This window comes from Rousettus aegyptiacus, unplaced genomic scaffold, assembly GCF_014176215.1.
Source record: "Rousettus aegyptiacus isolate mRouAeg1 unplaced genomic scaffold, mRouAeg1.p scaffold_m13_p_2, whole genome shotgun sequence".
NCBI classification, from domain to species: domain Eukaryota; kingdom Metazoa; phylum Chordata; class Mammalia; order Chiroptera; family Pteropodidae; genus Rousettus; species Rousettus aegyptiacus.
The window spans coordinates 8,101,598-8,127,995 of NW_023416295.1; the positions used below are offsets into that span (position 1 = coordinate 8,101,598).

General features: G+C 36.8%; 1 protein-coding gene across 9 annotated transcripts in view; it reads right to left on the reverse strand.

The window, feature by feature from the left end:
- The window catches only part of AGFG1 (ArfGAP with FG repeats 1), a 61,586-nt gene that overhangs the window by 12,188 nt on the left and 23,000 nt on the right, over positions 1 to 26,398 (reverse strand). For 4 of the 9 annotated variants that reach the window (XM_016118870.2, XM_016118871.2, XM_016118872.2 and 1 more), the window contains exons 3-9: positions 15,141 to 15,256; positions 11,282 to 11,444; positions 9,878 to 10,031; positions 5,779 to 5,898; positions 5,030 to 5,101; positions 3,471 to 3,680; positions 2,245 to 2,425 (exon numbers count right to left, since the gene is read on the reverse strand). In XM_016118870.2, the coding sequence (XP_015974356.1) occupies positions 2,245 to 2,425; positions 3,471 to 3,680; positions 5,030 to 5,101; positions 5,779 to 5,898; positions 9,878 to 10,031; positions 11,282 to 11,444; positions 15,141 to 15,256 (1,016 nt within the window). The remainder of the gene's footprint in view (positions 1 to 2,244; positions 2,426 to 3,470; positions 3,681 to 5,029; positions 5,102 to 5,778; positions 5,899 to 9,877; positions 10,032 to 11,281; positions 11,445 to 15,140; positions 15,257 to 26,398) is intronic. The other 5 variants (XM_016118873.2, XM_016118874.2, XM_016118875.2 and 2 more) reach the window with 2 other exon arrangements.

Genomic DNA, 26,398 nt, shown 5'->3' on the forward strand with positions numbered 1-26,398 from the left:
ATGTCATGTATCACAGATGTTCTCAAACTTTAAGTCTCAGTTTCATTTACAGTCTGAAAAATTACTGAGAGCCCCAAAGAGGCTTTGTTTCAGTATGCTCTATTAATATATGTGTATATACACTTTAAAATAAAAATGTTTTTGAATTTTATTCATTTAAAAATAATAATAAAGCCACTCATGCTAACGTAAGGAGCATTTTTATAATAGCTATATTTTCCAAAATGAAAAAAAATTAATTAGAAGAGTTAACGCTGTTTGATATTTTTGCAAATATTTTAATGGCCAGTCTAACAGGAGGATGAGTCTGTTGTAATACATTGTGTAGGGTCAAGTTTATGGGAAAAAAACTGGCCTCACATTGATACTTAATTAAACAAAACAGGAATATTATAATATTAGCTTTTTTCGATAACTGTTGTTAATCTCTTTGATATCAAACTGAAACCAACAGTAATAGTTCCTAAAGGTTAGTTGCAACATGGAATTTGAAACCATCATCAGTGAACTTTTTTGTACTTGAGTAAAGTTAACAAGCACTAGTCTATCCCATACTTTAAATACTTTTTACTGCTATTACATCATCTGGAAAATACTTGATGACAATCTTCCAAACGTCAACGCATTTCTTTAAGCAAAAAAAAAATCGCCTTCATTAATATCACCATCCATCTCATCAGAAAAGTAATGGGAAGCTGTCAAGCTAATGTCAATAAACTTTCCAAAATTTGCTTCAATGTGTGAATATCATCAGTTGTTTTCCTTAAAGTGACAGACTTAATTAAATACTTCATTTTTTAGAAAGTATCTGCCAAATACTTAAATCTGAATCATCATGGTCCCAAAAAACAGTGGCTGTTTCATGCCACGATTCAACCACACAAGCTCATTTTCCTCAGTACAGCATCACACCTCAGCATGCTGCAGAATTCCCTGATACAAGCCTCAGTCCAACACAGAGAATAGAGATATGTTTAAGGATCAAGAGTTTATAAAATATTTTTTACTGCTTCATCAAGAATATTTATATAAAAAAACTGAATCAAGACTAAGTAAAAGTAAATGTGTAGTGGTAAGAAAATAATGACCATCTGATGACTACTTGTATAATTTGGTGCAAACTGCCTTAATTCACACTAAGGCTCCAGAGAGCTTTATCTGCCATTGTTTATACACCATTAACGCAAATGTCAATTAGTGAAAACACAAATAATTGCTCAAAATTACTAACTCTATATTCAGAAACATTTACTGAATAGTTTTAACCTCAGAGATCCCTTCAAAGGGCCTCAGGTACTCCAAACACTGCATGGACCACTGCACTGTAGTATTATTAAGCCATTTGTTCTATGTATCTGTTTCCAGACTTCAGGGCATGTTATGGTCCACTATTGCGTATGTCATTAGATAAAACTAACAAAGCAAAAAATGTATAAACACTCTTAATTTTATTCTTTGGATTTAATTTTTCCAGCTGACATACTGGAAAGTTTATTACTGAGAGCCCAAGCAGTTAGTGTTACAATCCTAGATTTTCTCTCTAGAAAAGGTGCTAAAGGGACATAAAAGCTACTAGGATAACAAAAGAAAGAAGAAGGGATAATCCTCAGGAATGAAAAGCAGTGAGACAGTTAAAACACTGTACAGGTGAGTCACCTGTACTTCAGGGTCTGTTTCCCTTACTAAAAGGAAGATGTCGAAACTTTAAAGTCTTTAAAGAGCTGATGTTGTTCAAATGTATTCTACTTACCCCTGCCAAGAATTCCTTCATGCCAGACATATTTGAACACAGTAATAGATACATCTATTTATAAATTCCAGTACACACTGAAGAGATGGAATTAGTGTTGGGCTCTGGTGCAAACATTTCTTAAAATATGTCTGAACCTTTCAGTGTTCAGTCTTCATGACTAAAAACTGTACCTTAAAAGTATATAATCTGATAAATGATTCTCTGCTGAGTACAATTAAATCTGTACATTACTGTCCATTTTGAGATGCGTACATCAGGTGTTCAAGAAAAAAAGTAACAAAGTCTTTGATCAAATGAAAATATAAAATTATGGCAATTATTCAAGGATTGTATTTTAATTAGCAAATTAAACTCCGTTTCCTCAAATTTATAAAAATATCCAATAATTCTGAAATTATGTCCCCACATAGTCATTATTTAACATTACTATTCAGAGTTGAAAAAAAAGATTAAGAGATAAAGCATGAAGCAGGAACACCAAGACAAGGTACCTGCTAGCGTTACTTGTGGACGTATACGCATTACTGGAAGTGGCTGCAGAGCTGAAAACGCTGTCGAGTTCTGCCAGGGCTGCATACTTGTCTGAAGATGCACTTGGCTGACTGGGAACTGAAACCACAGAACCAACAGGCGCTTTACCTGTGGTCCCGAAGCCACTCCCCTGATCACCACCTGTGAATGAACAAAAATAAATTACACTCAAAATTTAAAGTTATACTTTCAACTTATCAACCCGCATTTGCCATGCAACACATGTGAATTTAAAACTGACGTGGAGCTAAATAAATGGACAGGATTCTAGAGGCTTACCTAATAAGGAATCTAGAAAATATCAGACAAGATTAGTTGTGATATACACCGCTGTGGTAAAGATAGACTCCTGTGATTATAACAACAACTAAGACTCTACACCAATAACATGTGTAGACTGTGCACAAAAAAGGAATTCTCAAAACGTGCTACGTAACATCTTTAGGGTGGGTGCATTTCATTCATGTGAATATATAAATTCATAAAATGCTGGACCTTGATATAAACAATTTATTAATATCATTTTCCCAGGGCTGTCCATGAGAAAATTAGAGACAATAATAAGACGAAATATTTACTGAGCACTTAGTATGGGCCAGGCACTGTTCCAAATACCTACAACTGCAGGGTTCTATGCTAGTTACTACCCTCATTTTGGAGGTGAGAAAGCAGGCCCAGAGATCAGGACACAGAATCCAGCTTGAAAGCAGACCCTTGCTGTTCCCCGCTGCACTATGCATTCTCAGAGGCAAAATATTGGCCCGAAGACCAAAGTAGGCCTAAAAATCCACTGTCAAAAAGCTTTTAAAAACACATATCAAGATATTAATAGAAAGAGTTTAAAATGACTATACTATAGAAATCACCCAATAACCTTTTGGTTTTATTAATAAGATTTCCTAACTTAGTATGGCCTTAGAACAATAAAGCATGCTTTCTAAGATAAAATTAAGTTTGTCAATAATTTTCTCTTAAAACTAGAACGTATCCGAATTAGTTTCTTCTATGCCTTCGGTTTTATAGCTGACATTTCAGATCCAAAAAGTTATGAACAATTAAACAAAATTTCTATACAACTAAGAAACGCACAGCATCCTCAGATTTTAATACAACCGAATTTAAAGGTCTGTTTAATATACAAATTTGTATTTTTTTTTTTTTTTTTGGTTGTTTAAAGCTTGATTACCTTGTCCGGCACTGAAGATATTGTCTAAATTAGCAAGTGCCGCATATTTGTCTGCAGTCTGTAGACCAGCTTTATTCGTTGAAACTTTACTAACAGCGGATGCTGTTTGATGAGTCTGGGAAGTATTGAAGGTTCCAAAATCAGCACTGGAGGATTTGGGGAAGTTATCAAAATGAGCAAAATTAGCATTTACTGATCCAGCACTTCCACCTGTAACAGAACAAACAGAACATTTGAAATTTCTAGACTTTCCCCAATATCCTCTGACAGATTATGTGATCATTTCTTCCTAAGTGTTCTATAAGCAATCCTACGTTCTTAAAAATAATAACTGGCAAACAGCATTCGACTTTAGCCATCTACATGTGACTTTATAGTTTGTGAAACTAGATTTTCAAAGGCCCTGGCTGGCAACATGAAGAGTCACAAGTTTCTATCTGTAATTATCTACCCTGGAGTAAAGAATATTATACTTCTTAGCGGAGTAACTCCAGGCTACCTGATTTGAGACTTGGTTACCTTATAGAACATGCAGTTACATACTACGATCTTTTACTAATTCTCCTTAAAGAGACTCTACAAAAAAAGTATCTTACACTATAAGCTTTTGTAGCTCTAATAAAGACTTGGTTGAAGTGAATCCTGGGGTAGAAAATTAAAAAGTCTAATATGTACTATTTTGATTCGGAATTTCTTAAAAGGTGATTGATCTTTGAGCTTTGGACTTATTTTACTTGAAGAGCTATTATTCCACATAATTTAACACATATAACACCATCGAATCCTCAGTAAAATCGTACCCTATTATATATAGTTCAAAAAATAAAAATTATAGTATACAATATAAAAATAACTTAAATATAGCAATTTTTGACTCTAAAGAGCATAACTCCCCTAAAGGTCCCTATTGTATATATCTTGCTAAGATTTAAAGTCTGATCTGTAATCTAGATACTTATTAAAAGTACTACCAAAAGATTAAAGCTAGATAGTTCATTCCATGCTTTGGATGCTCCACTTTTGATACCAGCTCTTTATGCCTATGCATTAGTTTCAGCAATCGAAACAGCATATACAGTTATATTGTAAAGTGATAGCAAAGTAGACATAGATATTTTAAAAACAAGAGAGATACACCCCTCTTTAAACAACAACAAAAAATTCTATCAGTTAGATCAGTTAGTTTTTTAAACATTCTAAAACATACTGATAAAATTTCCCTCAAAACTAAAATTCTGGTTGTTTTCAATTAAAACTAATTAATGTATGTATTTAAAAGATTGTGATCTATTATAAGTAGCTGGTGAGCAAAGTACATACTAAAGCTTTCAAAGTTTGCATGATGAAATTACTTCACGTTATTAAGAACCGAATTATTAAATCAACTAACTCTTATTGTATACTATTGTGTTTAGTAATAGTGAAGAGGGGAGTAAAAGTGAGCATTTATGAAAGGTTATTATTAAAAAATGATTAACATTCTACTAGTGAAAACTCCATGAAATACAGCACAAAACACACAAATTAGCAAACGATGCCTACTTGACAACAGAACTTACTGTTGGTAGCCTGGAGAGGAAAAGCTGAAGAAAATTCACCAAAACTGCAGCTAGATGAAAGCATTCTAAATGCTGGACAGCCAGAAATTATGTAAATGACGACATTTAAAGGAAAAAAAAAAAAAAGAAAATTGAAAGAAAAGACTTAAAGACAGTACACAAAGTTAAAGTTGAAAGAAAAGTAAACAGCCAAAGATCTAAACAAGAGTTAAATGAGTGTCTGAAAACAATATAGTTTATGGCAGAGTATTCAATGTTTAAAGACCAATTCCTGCACAGAAAACTGTTTCCAAGTTTGATTAGTTTGATTACAGTTAGGTTAAATAACCTACTCTTGACTAAATATATTTATTTTTTCAAGCTTGTTGCCCTGAAAATTATTTATACATTTCGTTCTATGGAAGCAATCAATTAGCTTCCTGTACTTACAGCCTGAATCAATGTGTTCTATGAACCTAAAACACTTTTAGTACTTTACTCCCTCTGTGTATAAAAAGTTTAAGGAAGATTTGTGTGCAGGAAAAGGAGAATAGATGCTGTGAATTAGGCAACACACCAAAGAGTTCAGAAAAACAAATGAACACAGAAAAAATAAAGATTTCAGGTTTCCCCAGAGCTTTGTAACATAGAACTATTTTAAAATCAGATAATTATAGAATTTACGTTTAGAGTAATTTTGAATCTACCTCTAAAGAGTTTTACTTTATTTTTTAAACTAAACATTTATGCAAATGCTGGAGAAGCTCTACCTGTAGTTTGGGGCTGAAAAGGAGAGTGACTTGCTGTGGGGAAACCTCCAAAATTACTCGAACCACTAGACTGTCCAAATGCATCAAAGTTTGCAAAATCTGCATTTGCAGAATTCTGAGCTGTAAATGGTAAGGAACAACATATGTTAATGAATATGAAAACTATAAATGAAAAACATGACAAATGAATTTAAGAATTTTATGAAACTTCTACATCTCAGAACTCACTTTAAGGAGAATTCATTTAGAAATCAGATTTTCAATCCTACCAGCATTTATTTAACTCAATTTCAAGCAATTTATCCCAAAATTTCCAAAACACTTTATATAATGATAAATTTGTACACAATACCCTTTAACCTCAGGAATAGTACTATAAATGTTACTCCATTAAAGGAAATTCTGAATTAAGAACACTGAATTTGTGAGTTATAATAAAGCAAATGGAAATTTAGGATATAGAATACATTCTGGAAATTCAGATTTAAAATGGTAATGAGTGATTCATCAGCTGGATGAATCCAGAATATTGATATAAAGACAGTTTAATTACATTACGGTTTTTTTTTTAAGTTTACAACTATGTCACACCATGGCATATAAAAATAATGAAAAAAGAACACGAATGTTTAACAAGTAGGACACGATTGCCAAATAAACTAAAGACATTCACATTTTATTAGAAGCCTGTCACTTCGAACACATTAAAATGTAAGAAACAGTGAGAACTAGTAAAAATTACAAGTACCCCTCATACAAAAAAGTTAAAACTCAAATGACCAGCTATGAGTGACGTAATGAGGGAACATATGATGGATATAATGTAACCACTAAAAAATTCATGTAAGAAAAATCTAATCCTATATAAAGATGTTTATGACAGAGTAAGATAAACAAGTTAATAAATTCCAGATACATTTTCATCTGCCACTTTGTTAAATGATACCATGTACATAAAAAAATCTGCATTCCAATTAACACAAAGTTGTAAGATTTCATATAGGTATCATTTCCTTATTTTCCTGAGTTAACCAAGCTCTTGCAGTGAATACATGTATTCTACTTGTAAACAATCAAAAAAAAAAAATTACTGAACAAAATATTTTCCCATTAACAAAGCAAACAATACTGTTCAAAGAAAATCAGGAAAACTTAGAGCATTTTATGCAATACTGTTTTGTATACATCCGAGAGGGCATGACAGTAGAGGAGGAAATACACCTACAACAGACCCTTTTACTAGTTACCTGTGCCACTCCCTTCCTGCATACCTGCACCTAGCACTTCTGAAATGTGGGGTGCTATCCCCACCAGTCACTGCTCACACTTGGTTCTTGAAAACCTTTTTTAGACACGTTTGTCCCAGCTCTCAAACGCTATACAGAAGTACCTAATTGAAAAGGCTGCTTACTGCTTAACGATAGTCTGTATTTTCTGGATATCCTGCAATCTTATGTTGCAATGAAATATAATAAATAATAAATTAAAATTTTAATTTCCTGAAAAGCATTTTGGACTATATATACAAGTTTAAATAATATATATAATACAAGTTTAAACACAGTTACCATTTAGTATTGCTGAGAACGACAGCAGGCAAGTACAGTTTAGTGCCAAGGGAATCTGAGCTAAGAATCAGAGAAGTCCATCCTAACATAAGTAACTGTACATAGCCTCAGACAAGGCCCCGATTGTTCTGGCTCTACTAGTTTCTCACTAGCAAAATGAGAAGATTCTCTAGATGGTCTCTACTTGCCAATCCAGTACTGTGATTCTACAACTTACGAATAAGAATAAATTATTTAAGAGCTTTGAAATACTAGGCCAAAAAGAAGAAAATTCTACTAAAAGACAAAATAAGTGTACAAGTCCAAAATATGTAATATTCATATAGATAATACAACTACAAACCAAACAAATAGAGAACATGGAATCGGAAGTTCTCAAATTAAGAGTGGGCTACATTCCAAAAGGTAAAGTTTCTAATTTTTTTGAACAATTTAATTATACATCTGAGAACAAATGAAATACATCTGTCCCTTGTAAAAATAAGAATTGGGTCCCTAAACTAGTATATCACTTATAACTTAAAACAGATATGAATATATAGTATATAATACTACATATTCTACATTTAACTTATATTTAGAACATCATAGGGAGAAAAATATACATATAATGAGTGTCAAACATCATTAGGAAAAAATCAGTTTAATGCAATCCATTTTGTTAGTCAAGTCTATTTTATCGAATTTTTATTTTCCCAGTATTTTCCAACTAGAACACCAAACACATTAATCAAACACCTATTCACTATGGTTAAGACAGGGTTTTGTAATATTTCTGTCAGTTTTTATTTGTAGACACTGTATATATTCATTATCTCCAACAACTGATTTTAGAAACTTTTAAAATTTCTAAGTGCTATAGAATGAAACTTTGGTAAACACAACTTTAGAAATTAAGCAACTAATAAATTCAATAATACAAAAATTACTATCCGGAACCTTAGGCAATCTTTACACAAACAGAATGTGACAAAATAGTAAAGATATGCATTAAATAATCTTTTCCAAAAAGTACAAAGGAGTCAACTAACTTTAGAATTTAGGGCACCAGTGAATGAGCCCGAATTCTGCTGAGAGCCGTGTTTCCTCTTCAGTGAGAAACAGGTATTCACGAGAAAGGAAGACAAATGCGGAACCAGAAGATGGAAACTTAACAACCCCCATCGAATTCAGCTGAGAGATAAACTTTGTTTCAACTATACAATATTTAAAATTTTTTCATCAATTCTCAACATTTAAAATGAGAATATTTCACATTACACAAGATTTCATGCTTCCCTTTAAAGAAAATAAATATATTAATAATCTTGAACCTCTATTTCCATGTGGAAATAGGAGATGAGAACATCCCCCTTTACAAAGGGCTCCATAGTCTCTCCTGCACTGCAGACTACTACTCAGTTGTGTAACTGGGTGGCGAGGCAATTTAAGTTGACATTCCTAGTATGTGACAAAAATTAATTGCAGTTTATAGTATGTCGGTGCTGTAATATGCTTATTACCAGGCAAAATAACTATTAAATTCTGTAAGAAAATTACGTTTCTAACTACATGCATATCTCTGTAGAAGATGACAAAGTTTTTTTAAAAAGTACTCCTGCTGATAAATGAAGGAATGATAAATTCAGAATATCGCAATTTTGCATAACAGATCCCAGAGCATTGGGCAACCACTAACATTACAAACACAGATAATCAATATTATGTGCCTCTTAAACCCTCAGTAGGCTTGCCTGCACTATCACTGCCCCCTCTCTAAATAACCTGCAACCAATCAAATCTCTATCAATTGACAGTAAACACAGAGAAGAACCTAACAAAGTACACCACACTGGCACAATAGACAATCAGACTGCTTACAACTCCATGGGACAAATAACCTGGTTTGTTAAACAAATAAATTAGGAGGAAAAAAGGATGGAGGAAAAACCTACAGACTAAGAGAAGTATCTTACAAGTGCCATGTGTACACCTGATTTGAATAAACTGTGTGTGTGTCTGTGTGTTTGAAATGGAATAAAAAAAATTAAATAATAATGAATTATTATCACTAATATTTAGGGAGCGGTAATACTACCATGCCTATGCTTGACAAAGAAAGTCCTATTTTTATAGATATATCTAAAATAGCTATTTAATGACAAAATAATATGTCTAAAATGTGCTTCAAAATGAGAGGAGGAAATGAGTAAAATGAGAAATAAAACTAGATGAGCCATGAGTAATGGGTACATATAGGTTATAGTATCTGGTCACTTTTGAGTATCTGAAATTGTCCATATCAAAGGATAAAAAAAAAATGTTGGTCTTTCCCATTTTTCTATGACAGGTCATGTCAGTATCTGACATTAAGCACAGTCTCTTTCATGATTAAAAGGCACCAGGGTCACACGATTACATATTACACCTCAGCAGTCGAGTGACCAAACATTCTCAACAGAATATGTTTACTGGTATTTAAATTTAAACATGGTTGTTTCTTGGTGTTTTATAGACATCTCTGGCGAACGCTCTTAGGGAAAAACATTTACCTGCATGACTGTTGAAATGTGCAAAGTTAGCAAAATTGGCTGTAACTGTTGACTGAGGAGCTGGAGCAGCAAATATGTCCGAGCCAAGATCACTTAAAAGGTCAAACTGCTTCTTTTCCTGCTGCTGTCCTTGAGAGCGACCTACGACAGGGGACTGTAAACCACACGTTAGCTATGAAGTGTTTCCGGTCAGATCCGCTACATTTTTATAACAATATTCCCAATTCACTGAGCTCAAGACACAGTTTAAGGACTGTAGCTTTTATTTATAGTTTTAATACTTTATTTTTTGAAAAGCAACAATTTTAAACATCTATTCCCAAATTACCTCTCAATTTTAAGTACAGAGTCAAAAGCAAAAAGAATATAATTCTAACAATTGTTAGACCTCATGACACAAACTGGTCCTGCTGCGAAGACAGAGATGCTTTCACAGACACATCTGTATCAGAGGAAGAGTTATGATATGCTGACTGAATTAACGCTCTTTTCATTTTTCACACAAACCTTTTGTAAAAATAGAGCAATTTGACCAGATGCTCCAGTACAGGGGTCCCCAACCCCTGGGCGGCAGACCATACCGGTCCGTGGCCTGTTAGGAACCGGGCCGCGCAGCAGGAGGCGAGCAGCGGGCCAGTGAGCGATGCTCCATCTGGATTTCTGCCCCTCCCCAGCGCTAGCATCACTGCGGCCTCACCGCCTCAGCTCCGCCTCAGATCCTCAGGCGTTAGAGTCTCGTAAGAGCACGGGTCCCCAGTGCCAAAAAGAATGGGGACCACTGCCCTAGTGTGCATGATTAAAAAGAGTGGGATTTAAGTCAAATAGTACCGTGCCTCAGAACCATTCTTGTGTAGATGTTATAGTATCAGGCAACAGATTTGTCATAGCTCAGTCAACTGTAATAAAGTTCAGAAGTACAAACTTTCGGTACTGACTTAGAAAAAGACTTTGGTGTATTCAGTTTTTAGAATAAGGTATATAATGCAAAGTCACGTGTGTTTCCATGGTAAACGTGCTTTACCATCAGGCATGGGGGAAAATTCTACTGCTTAAGAAATACTTTCCTGCAAAAGTACATGACAGAGGCTGTATTATTCTAACTCTGATGGTTACCACTGATTCACATTTTACTAACGGCATGCTATATGACAGTTATAGCAACATTCCTGTATACCTTTACATAACTGTGGAGAATTCAAAGAAACTCATATTAGTAATAGCAAAGGAGCAAATATATACATATTCCAACCATTTAACCAACAACCTTTCAGTGTGCTGTAAGCCATTCGTACACAACACTGCTGGCCTACGAGGTTATGCTTCCGTCTTAAAGAATTCTCAAATTCATGACACTCAGTCCTCCTTACGTAGAAGAGCCCCTACAGAGACTTAATGGCTACTCACCTGACTAGGTGTGCCCTTGTTCAAGTGCAGTGCTGGTGCTGAATCTCCCAAAAGAGATTTCAGTGGTTTGACCTCAGGTGTGCTGCTTGTGCTACTGGCAGAGGACCCTGAAATAGACGCATGGACTGATGCCACCACCTTGGCTTGTTCCGGTGGAACATACCTAAAACATATGAAAAGTTGAGCAGGCAGTTAACTAAGAAAAATATAGGAAATACTGCAATCCACAATGACAAGCTGAAGTCTAATTTTGTACAAGACTGTTAATAATAATCTTATTTCAAAACTCTCTTAGAGTTGAGAGCTGAAGACTACACTTAATTGAAATACTCAGAGAAAAGATAATGAAGACTAACACAAAACTTTTTTCATTTACTTAGTTTTTCTAAGATAAACGTAGTAACTGCTTTTTTTAAAGAGGACCTATCATGACAAATAGTTAATACTATAGTTTTTAAAAACTGAAGTATTGTAAGATCATAAATAACATTTGGAAACAAGGAAGAAAGGGGAAACATTATTATATTACACTGAATAAATAATCTTAAACAAAAAGGCTTATTACAAATCTAAAAATAAGATCAACAGCCCAATTTTTAAATAGGAGCAATTAACAAAAGGAGATCTAGAAATGAAAACACTTGTAAACTAAGTTGTGCACATTTGATCTGAGGGTAAATGTTACAAATTTTGTTACTGTCTATTAAAATACATAAATAGCTGTGCTCTGCGCCCAGAAGTACCACCTGCAGAAGCTCATCCTTAGGCATTCACTGGGTAAGTGTACACAGATACAGGTACATGTATTTGTTTGTTTATCATTTTCTCTTTTATTGCATGCTGGAGTCCCCAAATCTGCTAAACATATGATTACAGGTAACAGCAGCAATTGTTAACTGAAGGTCATAGTGGTGTTCTCTGGGGGTCTTGTATGTTTTTGATGTTCTGCGGGAGAAAAGAAACTGGCAGTACCCGAGTAGGGAACTAAGCCATCTAACATCTTTTTAATGCATAACTACAGTTTGACTGATGCGTCTTTCTGTATTTGACGTCTAAGAGGTTCTGCCAACTTCTGGATCCTCTGAGAACATTGTGCTTTCAAAGCAGCTGGCCTGACGGTGAAGACCTCTGGATCATAGTATGCAATACGTACAGGAGCCCTTGTAGTTGGATTAGCCAGTTCTTGAATTCTGGGAGATGCTTCAGACTGGAGAGCAGCATAAGATACTGGCCAGTAGGAATCAAACGACACTCTCAAACCCGTTTAATATAATTCCACACAACTACTCTTTGACAGGGAAAGATGTCCATGTTACTTTATGGGTCTTTCCAGTTTGATCCCCAGTCATATAAATATAAGATTCATGGGAGAAAGGGAGTTAAAGTAAGGAAAGAAAGGCGGTAAGACTATAATGCCAGAATATTGGCAGTGCTGATCTCTGGGGCTGGGATCGTGTAAGAGCTCTCGTTCTGTATTTCTTGGTTTTGTCCTATCCTACCCTTCTCCCCACCCTCCGTATCAAGAGGTGCAAGAAGCAGGAGAACGGTTAAGAGCACCTATCTACTCCAGAGATGTAGTTCAAATTGTAGCTCCACCACTCAGCAGCTATGAAACCTAAAGCAAACTACTTCAACTCCTCGTGTGTCTCTGATTTTTCATGTGTAAAATGAAGAAATGGTTGCTGAGAGGTATAAATTTATGATTTAACATTTATAAAATACTTAGAACAGTTCCTGGTACAGGTGACAGCTACATAAGAGTTAGCTATTATCAAATTATATAATAATCACAAACAATAAAACTGCTGCATTTTTTCCAGTAAATGGGAGAGATGATGAAATATGAGAATGTACAGAAGAAGTTATTTCTCCCATAATTTGGCTTATCACTGATATCAATTTTTGAGTATGGCCACATGTTATCAAAGGATAAAACCAGATAATAGTATTTGGTTCAAAAGATTCGTCTGATTTTAAAAGTAAGCTGAACTTGTATAACATAGGAAGTAAGTTTGAAAACTGGTCAAAAGAACAATTTCAAAACCCCTTCAGATGACAATGGCCTCACTGCACTAGGCATGGTCGCCTACAGCAAGGGCCTTTGGGGAGTCTGCGTCTGGACAGGTCTTGTGGCGCATTCAGAGCCCGCGGCACTGCTCACTAGTGACTCGTCACAGGGGCGATGGGGCGCGCGTTCCAAGTGCACAGGTCCTGGCCCTGCTGAATGCTGGTCGCTCCCTCCTCCCCCTCACAATGAAAGTGTGCATTCGTTGTTACTCTTATTACTACTATCCTGTTTCTCAGGACAGAAAAAAACAACACAAATTGTAATTATTTGAGGTTTACGGTTATTTGGGTTATGGTTCGAATGAATTTTATTGCTGTATACCACTACTACTATTATTATTATAAATGTGGGGGCGGGGGGGGGGGGTTCCTGCGGTTTTAATTCTATCAACTCTTGGTCACACAGTTTTCTCTTGCAAACTTGCTAATTGAAGCTAAGCTATCTCAAAATCCCAGGTAAGTCCTATTCAAACTAACATTCTGAGTTGGTAGAAATAAAACTGTTGGAAAATCAAAAATTAGGCAAGGCTATATGAGAAGAAAGGGCTTAACTATGGGCCTCAGAAATTAGGAACTAAAATGATAAGAAGGATAGTTATATACATATTTGATGCTAAGACCCATGTATGATACCACGTTTGCACTATCGCCCTGCCTTCTGAAATTCTCCTCTTTCCTGCACTGAAATTTTACTAGTATGTTTTATCTATACTCACATCTAAAGTTTCTAGTGCTGATGACTTTACTATAGCCCTGGCTAATTTCGGTTTGTGGAGGGGGAGAGAAAGCCTCCTCCAGAGAACAGTAGGAACACAAAGTTCGCAGAGTATAAAAATCAGAGATGCTTCTCACGCATAAACGACAGCAAGCATTCCCTCGGGACCAAAACAGGCTCTCGGCTATATCATTCTCTCTGTTAAAACACAGCGCCTCAGGAAAACAACAAGTCACTTATTTCTTCATTACCTATTCCCTCAATCTGTGACTCTCTGCCTCACCTTCTTACCCACTATTTAATATTGATACACACTATTAAATGTTGACAAACAACCAAGAGTTCATTATCAGTGAGTCTTACTAAATTGTGCTCGTATAGTTAAAAATTAAGGGCCTGAAGTAATTAAACACTAACTCTAAGGATAGCCTCCCTGCTTTGCTTTATAAAGGGTTTACTAGTCATATGTCCAGCAGATTTTAATGTCTTTTTTAAAATGAGCATCTGATAGATTTAGTTATGGGAGTACAAAGGCTCCCTTCTTAACCACGTGTAAAATGATTTCTTGGGTAGGAAATGAGAGATATTTTGAACAAAGAGCTACTGTGAGTCACAATTAAGTGAATGGATTATAAATGGACTACAAAAGAGCTTTACCATGGTGCATGGTATATAAAGGATACTAAATACTTGCTAAATGAATAAAGATTTTAGGAAGGGAGGCTTTATAAGACTAAAAATGTCTAGTGAAGGGCTAGGAAAGGATTTGATGGAAGGATCCTAATTTTCCAAAAAGAGGTAGGAGGCCTAGTAATGATAAGGAACAGGCTGCTACTAGGTGCAGAGGAGTTAAGATAAAGTGGAAGTGAAGGTTTGTGGAAACCAAATCCAATAAAAAGCCCAAGTATAAAGGGTATATTCCTACCTACCTGTCTATCTCCCTATTTCCTCTACCTACCTACTTCCTTCTTTCCTTCCTCCCTCCCTCCCCTCTTCCTTCCTTGTGTCAGACTAATCTTACCCATAAGTCATGTGACTTGGGGAAGCCTTTGTTCTAAATACAAACTATTCACTCACCATCTTTTCTTTTCATATTTTTCTTGTAGGAACTCTTTCACTTTTTGTGGATCCCTGAAGTCTGGAATTGCTGAAGATCTATCATCAAATAATCCTAGCCAAATCTGTTTACAGACCTTTGGAAAGAATTAAAAAAACAAAAATGTTAAAAATCAACATCTTTACTTAATGAAATGTTAAGGGGGAAAGTATGAGTCTCTCAGAAAACTAACCTAGTTAATTGTAATAATACTGCTTTCAATGAGGATATTTATCACAATGAGAAATGAAGACGCAACCAATGAAGAAACTAAATTTATTTAAGTATGTCTCAGGATGTAGTAAAATCTTAGCAACAACATCATACAGAACAACCCCTCATAGGGAAACAAACAGTGAAATGGGATTTGAAGAGGACTCAGGAATTTCTGGTCTGGGAATGATCATGAAATGTAAGCCATTAGCACAGTCATGTAACCTTTATGAACCTCAGTTCCCTGACGCCAGAAAACAGAGGAACTGGGCCAGCAGCAAGTTTACGGATCCCTGACAGGTTTAAAAATCAACCAAAAAGAACCAATAAAAATTACTGTGATCATAAACAATTTGCTATTAAAGTATAACAACAGTAACAAAAATATAAGGTTGATACAACTCTAGCTTTACAGTTGCCTCTTACGCCCCTCTCGCACCATGGCTAAAACACGAGAATCTGAGATATTAACTTTTTAGACAAATTAAAGAAATGAAACGATGAAGAACTCAAATAGGACATAAAGAACATAAAGAGAATAAAGAAAACTTGACAAAATGGTCTTTATCAAAAACTACTGCTCTTCAAAAAACTTAAAAAATGAAAAGGAAAGCTACCACCTGATAAAAAGTATTTGCGAAACAGAAAAGTTCAGAATATAAAAATTCTTAAAACTCAATTATAAAAAAGACAAAAAAAGTTTTTTTACAAGTGGGCAGAAAATCCGGGACACTGCACCAAATAAGCAGTCCAATGTCACTAGTTGGGTGGAAAGCGCAAATTAAAACAACACAGAGACTCTACTGTATAGATAACCACAGATACCACTAGAATGGCTAACAATAAGACTAACAGATCACTGTTAGTGAGACTATTATTCATTAGTGAGAATGCGGAACAACTGGAATTCTCAACAATGCACTTTGCAAGAAAGGTGGCAGTTTCTTAAACTACACCTAGCATATGACCCTGCCATTCCATTTCTAGGTATCTACCCCCCAAAAATATAAAGCACATGTCCATACTCAGATTTGTACACAAATGTTCACAGCAACTATTAATTACTTGAAATTGGAAACAACTCAAATGTCCACCATTAACAGGTAAATAGGTAAATTTGGGAATATACAAGTAGAAGACTCATCAGCAATAAAAAGGATCTACTGATACCAGCAACTCCATGAATAAACTTAGGATAATTATGCTGAATGAGAAAAGTCAGACGCCCACTCCCAAAAGTACATGTCGTATGATTTCATGCATTCAAATTTTTAGAAAATGTAAACTTATCTTTAGTGACAGAAAGCAGATCAATGGATGGATCACAAAGGGACACAAGAAAACTCTTGGAGATGATGCAAATGTGCGCTCTCATTGTAGTATAGCTTCACATATGTCAAAACTCATCAAATTAGACTCTAAATATATACAAGTTATTTAATTATTCCTCAGTAAAGCTATAAAAAATCAGCAAGTCTGAAAGTTTCCAAAATTTTAATATTTTAAAGAGTAACCAATTATAACACTGAAAAGAACACAGTATCTCGCTTCAAAAAAGCAGACAAAGACCTGAGCATTCAGAGAAGGAAGTGGGTGAGGAAGGAGGAGGGAGGGCAAGAAAAACGACTCCACCTTTTCCTCTCCTATCCCGCCCTCCAAGCCTCAACACTGCCGGCGGCTCCCAGCTGACCCACGGGAGGCTGAGGCTAGGACGCAATCTCATTATAAACACATTTTGGAGGCAAAGCCAGGAAAGTGTACACACCCAGGAATGGTAATACAGCTCACTACCAGAAATGCTACCAGCCCTGTAGAGCGGCAGTCCCCAACCTCTGTGGCCCAAGGGACCAGTGCTCCTGTGAGAACCTAATACCTGAGGATCTGAGGTGGAGCGGAGCTGCAAACCCGGATGGGGCTTCGCTTGCTCGCCACTGGCCCCCTGCTGTGCAGCCTGGTTCCTAACAGGCCCACAGACCCCGTACTGGTCTGTGAGGGGCGGGGGGAGGGCTGGGGAACCCTGCTTCAGAGGCCCATCTCTGCCAATTCATATCTAGCTACTTAAAAAAGAACCGCATGGGGCTATATCCTTAGGCAGAAACCTGACTAAAGATTCTGTAGCTTTACAATTACATTCATAAAGGGAAGACTGGAAGTTCACAATTCTTCTATTTAAAAAACTCCAAACACCAAAAGACATGGTAGTCATTTGCCCACAGCCAAAGCATTACTAGCTATAATTGACAGAATCAGTTCAGAACACAAAATGCCATAGACATTTAGTCTGGCATTCTAAATGCCCTATTAACTACCATGTACAATGTTTTAAACTAAGAATAATTAATGAATCATAAATAATACATATACAAACAAAAGAAGAACGGTTAAAGACAGATGATAAAGGTATTGTCTTACACTCATCACGGTAATACAAAACAAGACGGAGTGTTTGGTGCTAAGACTTTATAAATATCTGACATGGGCAGCCTCTTGGAGTCACTCAAAATCCTGTACTAAGTGCTCGTAGTTCTGCTCCTGCTCTCAGCCAGGCGAAACTGCTGGAAAAAAGTCATTAAGACGAGCTGCCTGTGTCCGCTACAGGTGATGCGCTCTCACTCTCAAAGTGCCCTGATGTTCTTAGCCGGCTCGTATTTCTGACTGCCACCCCTCAACAGCTATTTTCTATGTTGCTCAAAATCCTGACTATACCTGCCGCTCTTGGCAGTTGAATTTTACTCAAGTGAAGTGACTCTCAAAATGGAATTCCCCAGTTCCCTGGACTGGCAGCTTCTGAGTTACCTAAAAACTTGTAATGCAAAATTTCAGGAGCCACCCAAGACCTATGAAATCGGAACTTCTGGAGGCAGTGCCAGCAATCTGTTTTAGCAAGCTCTCCAGGTGATTGTGAAATAGGTCAGAGTCTGAAAACCAATGCTTTAGTAAAATCTAGGCCAGCAGATGGAAACTTCCTTTCCATATATATATACACACTACATATGGCTTTCAGCATTTCTCAAATTTACTTAGCCACTAAACCTGTTATTCAGCAAGATTCATTTCACAGAGACAGTGTTCCAAGGACACATCTGGGATAATGTCACAGTCTCTACATCCATCTCCCTGTGACCCATTCACATTTCAGTCCTTGAAAAGCTGGTTTATGTTCCCACCATTCTACTAAAATTGCTCTTTCAGGTTTGTAGATTTGCTGATACGAGAGCATCCAGTTCTCCTTTCTGCTTGCTTTATTTTTTGTTTTAGTAAAATAATAAACACAGAGGTGCGGTGGTTGTGGTAATCATGAGCCTACACCAGGGAGCCAGCCCACCCGAGTTTGAATTCTAACTGTTTAATAACAGAACCTGCGCTTCGCAGGATCGTTGGAAGGATTCACTGAGTTAATGTACGTTTTGCACCCAGAACAGTCACATATAACGAACTTCAAATAGTGTTGGTTATTATTACTTTGGGGCCTGGTCTTGTAAGCTGAGTGGGTTATAGAGTGACGAGGTAAAAAGCAAGGACTGTGAGTGGTGGTCTCCCCAGGACACAGGAAACACTCTCCCCTCAACCCTGCGGCAGACAGAGTCAAACGGAACAATCTCCTGAGTCTACATGACTTTGCGCCTCTCACATGAAACCCATTACAAACTGCCTAACAGCAGAATTACTGAGCATGTGTCTCATTTACTTTTGAATTCCCCAGAATGCTTAAAACAATGCACAGTGCCATAGTAATTGTTCAATAAACAGGCTGATAATAATCAAAAACAGATCTTATGGAAGAATTAAAAATAAAATCACACATCAGCCAAGAGAAAAAAAGCCATGAAATTGTCAGAATATTTTTTTCCTTATTCTACTGCTAATCCACTTTAGAATTGCAATTACAATAGCCACTGACAGACTCTAAAATCTTTTAAAGTGCATTTATCAGTCAAGATTGCTATAGGAAACAGATGGCACGCTCAATTTGGGTAGTTTAATAAAGAGACTGTTTACAAACCGCAGGTGGCTGTGAGGAAATCCCAAGTGAGCGGACAGGCTCCCAGGGTTAGCAACAGCGGGCCCAGCACGGGGAGGGGAGGGAGGCAGAGGTCAGCAGAACCTAAACAAAGAGGGCTGCTGGATGGGCACAGTGGCCTTCAATAAAATGATGCAGCTATGCAGCAGAAATCCCACAGGGAAGAAGAAAAGTACCCTAACCTCTCCCGCCTGCCTTTCCTTGATCCGCTGACAATGTCCCCCATCATCCGGCCCAACCAGAAGCCAGGAGGCAAGAAAGCCCACTTGTGCATCCAGACAAAGCAGCTGCCCGGAGCCAGAGCGCGGTGAAGACTAGAGTAAGGAGGGCAGACGGACGCATCCCCAGCACAGCACCCAAGTCATCAGAACAAATATAAGCTGTGCGAGCAATTCAACAAACTCAGTTACGACCACCGAAGACAGGAAACGGCCGGGGTGATTCTCAATTACTCATATATAAAAGGGTAAGAAAACAGTGTTGTATCAGGTTTGAGAAGGAAAAGGACAGTAATGATAGATGATAGTTTTGTAACGCTCTGAGGGACAGCAAAATAGAGCAGAAACTTGCTGGAACTGGTGTTTACATTTATTCAGGCAAACCCTTATTTTCATAAAAAAAAAAAATACACAGAATAAACAATGTGAAACGACTCCACTTGCAAACCTCTAGGTAGAAAGATATGAAAATATGGAAAGGGCAGAAAAATGCTCTGGAATTAGAAAATCTTTTTTCATTAAGCCAATCTAAATTCATCCAACTAAATTCCAGCCTCTTTTTCGTCCTTTCTCTGACTGGAAAGATGGAGGATTACTGCCTCCTTTTGTATGTAAGATAATCACATTTCATAATATGGCCCACAAAATACAGGAATAATAGGAAACAAAGAATTACAAAATTCAGGAACAAGTAACTAATATCCACTTCCTGGAAGCAGAAAGTAAATAAAAATGAACAGCAATAAATATCAACAATTGGGAAATACCATTAGACGCTCTCTAGAGAGCTATGATAAATTTATACAAAATTCTATTATCAACATATTATTTTGCTCTAAAAGGAAAAAAAAATTTTTTTACTCTAAATTATTTTTCCCTAAAAATCTACACTTAGAAAAATATCTCATTTTCATGTATTTCAATACATCAAATACTGTGATGACCTAAGTTAATTATTAAACAAGTACACTATTAACATTTCTTATGCTCATTCAGCCTACATTAGCATGACTTTGCTAATAGTTGTAGACCACCAACTGATAGGTGTTTCTCAGGAATGGGCCATGTAAAGAATATATATGTATACTAACTAAATGCTTGAAGAATCAAAAACACTATCCACATACCTTCTGCAAGAGAAATGATTGGTCCTGCATTTACATACATCTTTTTAGGTACGTGTTATGTGCCCTTGAGGTGGCTCTGATGCCTGATGACCCCACAGATGACTGATGTCTCCAATGTCCTGTCCTCAAGAGCCCTGCTCACCTCCTATACACTCCTTATGGCTTCTTTTATGGAGTCAGTCCATCTCATATTTGGTCTCGGTCTTTTCCTGCTGCCTATTTTCCCCAGCATTACCGTGTTTTCCAAAGAACCTCACCTTCTCATTTTGCGCCCTAAGCAGAAAACTTAGTTTTGACTTTTATCAGCCATTTCGGTGTCTGACTTTCAAATCCATACAGGGTCACTGGAAATCTTTTTAGGAATGTGAAGGGGTCCAAAGTTTGGCCACCTCAAAATATGCTTTTTGAGATGTTAATTTTAAGGTGATTATTAAGAAACAAAATCTCAGGAAGAATCTTTGACCTGCCACATGGATTAAGAAAGAAAAACCTGCTTAAAGGAAGGGAGCATCACCTTAGCCCCATACACAAACTTGATATGGCAGCGAGGCAGAAATCTAGCAAAGCTTGTCCCTTAGGTCTCCCTCTGTCCCACGGTTTCTGGGTGACCTGGCAAGAAGTTGTTCACCACGTATTTGCTCTTTCTCCTCTGCCTGTGAACTGCCTACTTTCCCTTAGAAATCGCAGACCCCTGCCCTCCCTTTGCTTTGTCCAGAATGGCATCTAAACCTCAACCGCCTCATGAGTTTCAGGTCTCCTGTTCTCATAGCATCGCTACACGCACATCCATAATAAATGCGGGACATTTTCTCCTGTTAATCTGTCTCATGTTAATTCGATTATTAGCCCAGTGAGAATTTAGAAGATAGGAGAAAAATTATTTTTTGTGCCCCACTACTGTATAGTTTTATAAAAATGTGCTAGCAGAAACTAGAACATACATAACGGAGTCACTGAAAACAGGAACACGCAGGCTGTACATGCAGACTACTAAGACACCAGAGCCTTTGTGAACCAGAAGCATGAATACGTGAAAGATTATCGGATTTAAGAAACAGCAAATCCAATTTATTTCATCTTGTTTTTTACCTTAAGCACAAACTACCTTATAATGATTTCTTTAGCATAAGAACCGAATTCTTTCTCAAACTAAGATGACACGTAAGTTACCCTGTATGGGTACCAAAAAGATTTGTTCCCCTTGCTATTTGTCTGCTGTCTTTAACAAGTTTCCACATTTTAGCTAGTCACATTTATCAATTTTTACTTTTTGATTTCTTTTACTACTTTTAGTTTACAAAGTCCTTACACATTTGAATGTTAAATACATAGCTACATTTTCTACTAATTTTTGAGGTAATCATTTCTTTGTGTCCACAAAGTTTATATATCCAGAAACACTATAATTTAGTTTTGCCTGTTTTTTCAGTTACTAAATAATTTGTTTCACAGAAAAGTTACAAGTGTAGTAGAAAGAAGTCCCAAATACTCTTAAGAATTTTAATGTTAACATTCGCTTTATCATTCTCTCAGGATATTTTTCTGAACCACTTAGACATTAATCTTTACCTATAAATATGTACCTCTTAAAAATAATCACACTTTTGTATAATAACCATACCAAAATTATCAATATCAGAAAATCGACATTTTATATCATCTAAATAATGTCCTCTATAACAAAAGGAAAAGGCTCTCCTGGTACAGAATCCAAAATTGTCCTGCCTGAGTCTCCTTTAATCTGGAACAGTTCCTTATCTGTCTTTGTCTTTCGTGATCTTGGCAGCTTTGAAGAGTACAGGCCAGTATTGTGTCCCCTAATTCTGTACTATTTTGTACTATGTCCCTTAATTTATGTTTCCTCATGATTCAATTCATGCTATACATTTTGGGGTAAAAAAACAACAACAACAAAAAAAAACTCAAAGTGATGTTGCATCCTTCTCAGTGCATCTTATCAGGAGGCACATAATGTCAATTTGCCCCATTCCTGGTGATATTAACTTTGATGACTTGGTTAAAATGACCATAACCAAGTTAATACTTTCTCACTTTAGAATTAATAAGTATCTTGTAAGGCAATACTTTGAAACTATTTTCTAAATTTCAAGGCTTTAAAATTTTAACTCTAAAATTTTTCTGAAATTCATTTTGGGATACCATGTCATTTAACATTCTAATTGACTCTCTGTTTACTGAATAACCACACTGGACCAATGGACTTCATTTACTTTTATAACAACTTCAAACATACATTTAAAATACATAAAGATTAGAGTGTATCTCAGGAGCTAGTCTGCATCTTGCACTAGAGTTTGATTATTATTAAGTTTATACTGCACATTATTGCCTACAGACATATATTTAATATCTAAGTAGAGCTAACCCTACTTACTCTGTTTTATAAATTCTTCCCCACTAGTTTTACTTTTTCATTCTTTTAAATGAATTTCAGAATCATTCTCTAAAAAGGAAAAAAAGTTCCCATCAGTGTTTTAGTTCCATTTGTTCTAAACTTAACCTGTGAAGCCTCTTCGAGCAAAGCATTTTCATTCCCAAAGATAGTAAGACTCTGATAATCAAGCTCACCAAGAAGGAAAAATTAACAAAAGGCTTGTTTCTATCTTACTACAGAGTTAAGTTTTACACTTTTTTTCCCCCCATTTCCCATAATACAACTAGAACAAATGAGTAGTTGAGCAAGGGAGCAAGAATGGGCAAGCTGCTCTGTCTGACCACACTTCCTGTGGAAGTGAATACTAAGAGCTTGCTTGTCTTGATATGAAATAAGAACTGTTTGCTGGTTATCAGTGTTTCAGGGGCAGCATCAATACCTCTAACACCAACACTACTCGTTCATTGTTCAGGTCAATCTAAGGCTCACTGATAAGTGATGGATCTGTACTGACACTCTTTGTCTGGTTGTCCTGGTGACTGAAGGCATGCATTTGCCAGGCAGCTGACTGAGGTTGGGAATGCAGCTTTCTGGCTGAGAAACAGAGACACACTGGTCCGAACACAAAACAAGCCTCTGACGTAAACCTGATCTGTACCACATTCTATGCAAATCAATCATGAGGAGGAGAAGAAACAATTAACTTTCTTTGAACATCTGAAAATATATGGGTGGCTCACAGGTTAATTAAAAAAGAAAAAAGAACTATGCAGGCAAAGCTCTTCTAAGTAAAAATGAGATCTGCAGAAGAGGTGAACTTTAAGTAGGTTTCCAAAACAGATTATCCAAATGGGACAATTTGAACATCAATGAGAATAACTGCGACTGACTGAAACATATCGAATAAATAATTTCATAGTGACAGGACCAAAAAAGCCCTAATAGTTGGAAGATACTATGGAACTAACTTATTATTTTGAAAACAGTTAAAATACTGAAGACCACAAATGACTTTGTTTATGTGCACTATATCTACTGATATTTCTGAGCAGTTTTAATGTACTTAAAGAATAATAATAAAACTGCTCCATGTTAATGTAACTACCTTTTACATATTAAAAAAAAAAAGCTGTATTTTCTAAAACAAAAAAATTACTGAAAAGAATGGCACTGTTTTGCATTTTTGCAAATTTCATTAATGCCTAGTTAAAGAGAAGACAGTGATTCCTCATCTTCTTCTGCATTTTTTACATTATGTAGCTTCTGGAAAACTCCACTGTATGCTCATGAGAATGGGAGTAAAAACAGCAAACTGAGCCTGAGAATTACTGTTAAAATGTCTGACCCTATGGAACTAATAACGTAGGGAGGGGGCACGAGAACTGAATGTTAAATCAAGCTATGCTCCGACACCGCGATGTGCCGATCGGCCCTGCCGCCCAGCCAAAGGAAGATTTCTGCTGGGCTTACTAACCGACCATTTACTCATGCCATGAAGGGAAAACAGTCTTCAAGTCAAACCCACATGTATTCCCTAGGGCCAAAATCCAGGAGGAAGCTACAGATCAAAGGCTGGGGACTGCCAAGAGGCTTTCTCCCTATGTGCGCATTCCTGTCACACTGCACACCTATACCACCACAGGAAAAGAGGTAAACGAAGCCTTCACGCTGTAAGTCACAGAAACTCAGAATGACACATAAACTGAATTCCCAGAGTGGGGTCCCCTCCTGCTGTCTTTTCTCCGTCTCTGTCTTCCTCCGCTCTCTCACTCTGTCGCTGAGAAGAGACCACACTCGGTCTATGGAGCGTTATCCCTTCGCTAATAAACTTTCCTTTTGACTCTGGTATGTGCTTGCATTCTCTGCTGTGTTCCATCAAGAACCTCTCTACCTCAGTGTAGGACTAGAATCTACTCGTGGGGAGGGAGGGGAATTCGCCCTGTCCTGCATCAGAACCCCTGAAAAAATCTCCAGCATCCCCAACAGGTTCCCAGACTCTTTGGAAAAATCACTAAATTAGAATATCACCATTTTACAATCTGTAATTAAGAGTTACTATTAGAGTAGGCAGAGTTACTATTAACAGCTAACATAACCACACACACATCCCAAAAGAACATACCACGCAACCTATGAACCTTTGGGGTTCCTCCCCTTCCCCAAATCAAATGTGAATCTTAAGCAGCTACTAAATTCAACTATCAACTTACAAGTGAGATGACAGGAATACTGACACTACACGGGCAGAATCATCAAGGTCCAAAAAATGGGAAACGACTGGCATGACTGGGCTTAGTGAGGGGAAAAGGAAAAGTGAGGGGGAAGGGAGAGGAGGGAGGCAGCAGGAAGGAGAGGGAAAGAGGAGGGGAGAGAAGGGGGGCAAAAAACCAGAGGGCAAGTTAAAAATTAAGCCGAGTAGGTTCAACCTCCAGGAATGTCAGAGTAGCTCATGTTGAAACCCAACTGTCCAGCAGAAAACAACTCTGGGCACATTATAAAATCTATCAGAAGACTCGTGAACCACCACGAGCAAACAGAAACTAGAGAGGAATTTTAAGAAAGAAATGGCACTACCTATTTGCCGTTTTTTTAAGGATCATCACTTGAAATCAGGCCTAAGCCAGTGCCAAGCAGGGCTGCTAAAACTCAATAGAAACCCATAAAGCTGAAAGACAGCGTTCACCACAATCACCACAACTGGAAAGCAAGGGGTAAATGCAAGGAGGGAGGGAATCAGAGAGTAGGAGCTATGCAACCTGTGTATAGACTTTGCCCAGACCAGGGTGCATATCCAGGGTGGACTCCAGCTGGTTCAATTAAAAGACTAAAGGGACTGAGTAGGGATTTTAGCTGGCATACACCAGAAGCCGCAGTTTGCTAAAGTAAACTAAACAATGAATAAAACAAACAAACAAACAAAACCAATACTTTTTGGAGGAACAAAAGAGAATCCAAAGGCTACACAAATACACCACTGCCAATGTTCTGAATATAATCAAAATCACTAGACAGTCACAGAAACAGGAAAGTATGACCCATAATCAAAAAGGAAGGCAATCAGTAGAGACAGATCTGTGGTGATGAAGATTTTGCAATTAGCAGACATGATTTAAAGCAGCTAGAACACCTACATTAAAGAGTATTGAAAAAAACATGCTTACCACGAATAAAACTGTATGAAATCTCAGCAAAGAAATAGAGATCACAGAAAAGAACCAAACACACTCTAGAACTGGAAAACATATCAAATTAACTCCAAATTAAA